This window comes from Pseudochaenichthys georgianus, chromosome 3 (genome assembly GCF_902827115.2).
Source record: "Pseudochaenichthys georgianus chromosome 3, fPseGeo1.2, whole genome shotgun sequence".
Classification (NCBI taxonomy): domain Eukaryota; kingdom Metazoa; phylum Chordata; class Actinopteri; order Perciformes; family Channichthyidae; genus Pseudochaenichthys; species Pseudochaenichthys georgianus.
The window spans coordinates 3,095,855-3,102,186 of record NC_047505.1 but is presented as its reverse complement, the minus strand read 5'-3'; the positions used below and the strand labels follow the sequence as shown (position 1 = coordinate 3,102,186).

General features: G+C 42.5%; 1 protein-coding gene across 1 annotated transcript; it reads right to left on the bottom strand.

The window, feature by feature from the left end:
* Nucleotides 1–2,710: 2,710 nt before the first annotated feature.
* fgf19 (fibroblast growth factor 19) lies at nucleotides 2,711–6,068 on the bottom strand. The gene is made up of 3 exons (XM_034077833.2): nucleotides 5,808–6,068; nucleotides 5,612–5,715; nucleotides 2,711–3,567 (listed from the first exon to the last, which is right to left on the bottom strand). The coding sequence occupies exons 1-3, from the start codon at nucleotides 6,016–6,018 to the stop codon at nucleotides 3,250–3,252; spliced, it is 633 nt and encodes a 210-aa protein (XP_033933724.1). The 5' UTR covers nucleotides 6,019–6,068; the 3' UTR covers nucleotides 2,711–3,249.
* Between the last annotated feature and the right edge of the window lie 264 nt (nucleotides 6,069–6,332).

The window sequence follows — 6,332 nt, the reverse complement described above, 5'->3', positions numbered from 1 at the left end:
GCAATGAGAGCGTCCATTCTCATTGGATAACGGAGAATTGTACACCCGGAAGTAAGTATTCCCCTTACTGACGATTGATTTTACAGTGATATCTGCACTACTCATTGACTAAAAAACACCAGATTATCCTTGTTAATTACACAACATTGATTGGTTTAAATTGTGTGCAATGCTTTTGTATTTTCCCCCTTCGATTCGGAGAAACAAATCTTTTTTCGGAGTAAAGGATGGCAGAAGACACTACACTACCCAGAATCCCCAGCTATCGTTTGGACTACACCATGTGCTCTGTTTGACATCACGTGATCTTCAAATTTCTCCCTGCAGAAGAAAAACATGGCCGAACTTCGTTTTATTCTCTGTGTAAAATGCCTATTTTAAAGTTAGTTTGGCCATTAAAATGCGTTTTGATGTCATTTGATGCGAGAAATATGAGTTGTTATTTCAGATGATGTGTGCAGTGGATGTACATGATCTTTAGTTTGCTAGTTATTACGAAGATTACTTCAGGAAATTGCGTCCAACGTTTTCATTGTTACCAAGGTAGTTGCTAGGGACGCTGCTATCGATATTATTTCTGTTATGTTGTGTAACTGTTTAATGGTTTAATAGCTTTATTGCTACCCCCTTCCCCGTCAATGTATAGTGTTGGTCCACAGCGCAAACATATTAGTTTAACAAAATCCGCATCTAAAGATACGTTATTTTCCCCTGTGCAATTCCAGTCTCACATCTCACAGCACATCGTCATTAACAAATACCGGAAACAGACCGAAATTAAAAAAAAAAAAAAAAATAATACCTTATTCCGAGTGTGCTTGCTTTTCTCTTTGAAAGTCATCACATACCGGCATTGTAATACACGGTTCGGCTGCATTAAATATTACATATCTGCCGTAGTTCTGTATTTATAGAGCCCTGATGAGAAGACCTCTAGACAAAAATGAGGAACTGAAAACGTGACGTGGATCATAAATATATCAGCCATTAAACAACATCTTACATTTCTTTTCACACAATACGTCTCCTTGCAGTATCAACACTAATTCGGCTCACTTTTATATTTGATCCAATTGGTAGATAGGCTGTATTCATTATTTTTTTTTTTTTAGATATTAATAGGATCCTTATAAAGTATATTCATTACTCGTTATTCTCTACTAATAGTTAATTAAAGACTGTATATAATGACTATTTTGCACATCCCGTTCAAGATTTCAAGATTTTCTAAGGTTTATTGACATATCATATAGGCCTACACAACTATGGTGTAGTTATGCAATGAATGAAAAACTTGGGTCGCAGGTTCCTCAATAGTGCATTACAAGACATCTATCAATATGTGTGCATACCTCCAGCAATGTTAACTATGTTGAAGCACTTATTTTAACTGATATTATACATAATGTATTATACTCTTATAAGATGTATGTAGATATTTCATTACATTACATTGCATTTAGCTGACGCTTTTATCCAAAGCGACTTACAATAAGTACATTCGACCAGGAAGACACAACCTTGAGGAAAACAGAATCATATAAGTACATCAGGTTTCATAGAGCGAATCATTTCAAGTGCTACTCAACTGGCTTTAGATAAGCCAGTCCTTTATTAGTATATAAGTGCTTTGTTAATAGTATATCGCTCGAAGTGGAGTCGAAAGAGATGAGTTTTCAGTCTGCGCCGGAAGGTGTGTAAGCTTTCTGCTGTCCTGATTTCAATGGGGAGCTCATTCCACCATTTTGGAGCCAGGATAGCAAACCCACGTGTTTTTGCAGCGAGTCGTTTGGCTGATGCAGAGCGAAGTGCACGCGCTGGGGTGTACGGTTTAACCATGTCCTGGATGTAGGAAGGGCCAGATCCATTCGCAGCATGGTACGCAAGTACCAGTGTCTTGAAGTGAATTCTAGCAGTTACCGGAAGCCAGTGAAGGGAGCGGAGTGGTGTGGGAAAATTTGGAGGCTAAGTGGAACGCTATCATGCTGTTCAGGGCTGTGTTCCTGAATGTGATGGTGCGTTTTGCACGCTGCAGGAGGACAGGAACGGAAAAGAGGATGGAGAAGTATCATCACTTGAATACTACAAATGTATTCAAGTTCAATGTAACTACAAGTACAACATTTCCTTCTGAGATGTAGTGGAGTAGAAGTACAAAGTAGCAGAAAATGGAATTACGCAAGTAAAGTAAAAGTTCACCAACATTGTACTTAGGTACATTACCTGAGTAAATGTACTAGTTACTTCCCACCACTGCTTACCGTGCTGTGAATGGATCCGGTCCTTCCTACATCGAAGACATGGTTAAACCACACACCCCAGCTCAGTTGACTCTGCATCAACCCAGCTCACTGCTCCCCCCAAAATGTTCAATAGCGGGGCCCAGTTCACCTCCTGTCCCTGTGTGTAACGTTGTAGACAGTTGTAGCCTCCTGGGAGCCAAGGTAAACTTCCTCTGGCCCCGCCCTCAGTCCAACGTCCAGGCAGTTCGCATGGACGAGGAGATGGAGACTGCTTGCTGAGCGTGGCCTGACACCACCCAGCCTCCTGGGCTATGAATGTGCTTTAATGATATTAAGACTTGTTTCCAAATCATTCTAATTAAAAATTCCAACCACAGAAAATGTAATGGTTCTTTTAATAAAGCTACACAGATATTCACATTCAAAGCAAACGTTGAAATATTGAAAATAAATACATATTACTGCAGGAACGTAATTCCTTTTTGTCAGGTGTGGAAAAGTACTCGTCTTTTTAACTCACTAACCAGCTGCAGTTCATTTGACCAACACCCTGGTCCTCAGGATCTCTGCTTCCTGTTGGAACACCTTAAACACACTTTGTACAACATTCAGAATAGGCCAAATGTCTGAGCACATGGTGCTTTGTCATGTGACTCTACACAATGATACAGTGTTTCTAATACTGTGCCCTTCTTTTCCCTTTTCAACGTTCTGTAGGTGCAGCTCTTCCTTCTTCTGATAACGTTACCTTGTCTTTGTTCAAACACATCTCTATGTGAAGTGTACTGACAGTGACAGAATGGACCCTGACACTTAGTACGTAGCACACTGTGCTCAGTTCAGGCTGGTCTGACGGGACGGTGCTGGCAGGATGTCCCAGCAGCCTCTCTGGGTGCAGGCCGGCTGAACCTCACTTCCTGCTACCTCAACATGCAGGGAGGGGTGCATGCTCTCAAACAAAGATCCCTCAGGACAAATCCCTTCACTGCGGTCCCTTCACTCTGTCTCATCTCTTGTGGAAGCTGGGGCTGTGCATGATCTGAGAGAGCTGCCCAAACAAGTCCATGGCATCCACAGGGTCTTCTGTCGGCCTCCTCTGTTCCAGCTGCTCAGGGACATCCGGTCCAGGGTCCGGGACCTGATCCAGGCTGCTGATCCTGGGGAGGAACTGAGCCAGAGCCGGCATGCCTCGGTCCCGGCCCTGCTTCCTCTGCCGCGGGGTTCCCAGACTGAGCAGGGCCCCGTGTGTGACCGAGGTGTAGACGCTGTAGCCGTCCGGCAGGATCTGCTCTCTGAAGGTGCAGGAGTCCCTGCTGTAGGTGGGCTGAGGAACATACGGTCACGCGTTAATCACAAGGTTCTGAATGATACACAGAGTGTTCTATGGCTCTCTATGCATGGTTTCAATGCTTTTGAAAATGTAATAATACACAAACATAACAGATAACAAATGACAAACGGAGATGCAAAAAACCCATTGGGCTTTTCAGAGCCTCGACATAAATGACACCCCAGCTGTGAAATTACAGCAATGTGCAAGGATGTAAAAACACAAAAACACAGACTACGACACCACTGTTGTGCAATAACACTAATATTAAATGTATTACGAATGTTACTTGTAAATTGAAATCACTCTTTTTTTTATCTGATAAATAATGTTAAAAATCACAATTTTATATAAAACTCACTTTTTTAATAAAAATCGATTTCTTTGTTTTACTCATACTAGAAGCACACTTTCATCCAATTGTTCTTTTGTTTGCACTTCAAACATATTTCACTAGTGTTATCCCAATGTGTATACCTATTTACTTTATGTGTTACAATGGCGTTTGTTAGCAAGCAGGAAATGACACAAACAGATGAGAATGATGCGTGGGGTCTGGGTGCCGTGTTGGCGGGACGTTGCGCACAGTGTGAGCTGGGTTCATTTCCTGCTTGCTGCGTGTGGTCTGCGAGACAGCGAGACATCGCGAATGGACGCGGGAAGGGGGGGGGGGGGGTGCTGAGGGGGCTGCAGTTAGAGTAAAAAGCCCAAAACAGATGTGAATCAGGCTGGGAGTTCTTCGACGGCTGTTTGCTTTGGCATCAGAGCGCCAGTCAGAGGCCAAGGCTGACTTTCATTCAGCTTTTCACTTTGCAAACACATCCTGCCCTGCACCACACGGACAAAGGTTCACCAACCAGCCGTTTTAATGAATGACTGATTGGCCTGCAGTGTTTTCTCCACACGGAGCAGATTGACAACATGAAGAGCAAACTTCAGGTCGCAGGTAATATTTCCTCAGTAATGTTGGAATAAGTCGGTGAAGCACATTTCTTTTAGATACATTGCTGCGTTTTTAAAGCTCTTTCATTTTAAAAAAAAGCTGCTGCGCTCTGTCACCGACCTTGGATTTGATCTCATTGTCTGCATGACTTTACCCGTCACCAATGTATCATCGTGTTTGTTTATCTCTGCATCATGTGTTTATTGTGTACTGTTTGTCTTATTTTAACCTGCCAAAGAACTAAAGATGAGAATCATCTGAAGATATAATATGGTACAGCGTGTCAAATGGTGGCAATTCTGTTTTAGACTACACGGTGGATTCAGAATAAAATAAATAAAAGATAACCGTTGGTTTACTCTTTTGTAACAATAGTAAATAGTGAACAATAATACTATTTATCTAACCTTAGATCTTATTTTAATCAAAATAGCCAACATTAATGGAATGAAGTAGAGCAGCCTAACAGAGATGCACATGCTCACAAGAAGCTCAAATAGGAAAAGTTGGCATTTAAATTGGAAGTACATAAAGTATAGCTTTCCCCTGAGCATAAAGGTAGAATATCAATTGAAGTGAAATTATAAAGTGCTGAAGTGGAAATATATAGATCACAGTATGTGATGTCGGCTGGCAGGAGGTGAAAGGTGTGTTCTTTCTGAAAGTCACATTTCATTTCTGTTAAATGTGTGGCGATCTGTTAAATGATGCTCTTTCTAAAGTTATTCTAATTAGAAAACATCCGTTAGGGCTCATTGTTTTGCAGTTGTAACATGTTACAGTAAAGCAAGGATTTCACAATAATACATTTCAAATGGGACTATAGAATACAGTTCCCATTGGGATTGTACACTAGTTAGATACATATTAAATTACTGATTGGTTCATACTTAGCCTTATTATTATTCCCCCTCTGTTGTGGTAATTAGACACATTTATATTTGACCTCACTTATCATTTCAATTACATTAGTGTCTTTTTATGAATATGAATAAACAAATGAATTAATTATTTGATCCCAAATAATGAACTTGTGCAAATATATATATATATTTAACATTATGAATAAACACAGTCTGTCATGGGGAATGTTACCGTTGAGTACAGCCTTCCGTCAGGCTCTATGCAGAGATACGTTGAGGCTGCGACTCCTCGGATCACTACACAGCCTGGTTCCACCGGACTGATCTCCAGCAGGCCTGCAGGCACATGTGGATCACAGTGAGAACTCCCACAAGCCCCTGCAGTCACCAGTGATTCAGCAGCAGGTGTTCTGAAGTGCTGGACTTACTGTGTGGGGTCTGCTGCTCCGAGCCGTGGACCTGTCCGTCCCCGCTGATCAGCAGGTGGAGCCCGGGCCGGGCGGCGTACAGGTGCCGCAGCCGCACCACCGGTCCCCAGTGGTGCGAGGTGGGGGGCCCCTGTTCAGGCAGGGGCACGCAAACCACTCCAACAGCAAGGAACATATTGGTGAGAGACACGGAGACCACGAGCAGCAGCATGGTTTGACAAATCCTGTGAGGCTCCCTCCTGCCGTCAGTGTGAAGTGAGTTCATCCTCACACAGCTTTTTAAACGTGACCTTTATCAGCAGCAGATAACCCTCTTCCCCAAAGCCAGTTCCACGAAGCAGACCACAACACACCCCTGCACCATCCAACTGAATCCCAGCTCTCATTGGCCGGGACGAGCCCCTCGCTGCATTCAAAACTCGGCCAAGTTATATAGCTAAGAAACTTGTTGGGTTCCTTCTTGTGTATAACATTTGACTCGTGACATTTTCTTAAGTGGCAGGAAACCTTTTTCACTACGACTAT

Bases quoted from the DNA above. Each gene is read 5' to 3' on its own strand.
- fgf19 (XM_034077833.2), bottom strand. From the start codon at position 6,018: ATGCTGCTGCTCGTGGTCTCCGTGTCTCTCACCAATATGTTCCTTGCT. The intron at 5,716-5,807 runs GTAAGTCCAGCA...ATGTGCCTGCAG, and splicing joins GGAGCAGCAGACCCCACACA to GCCTGCTGGAGATCAGTCCG. The intron at 3,568-5,611 runs GTAACATTCCCC...TATGTTCCTCAG, and splicing joins ACGGAAGGCTGTACTCAACG to CCCACCTACAGCAGGGACTC.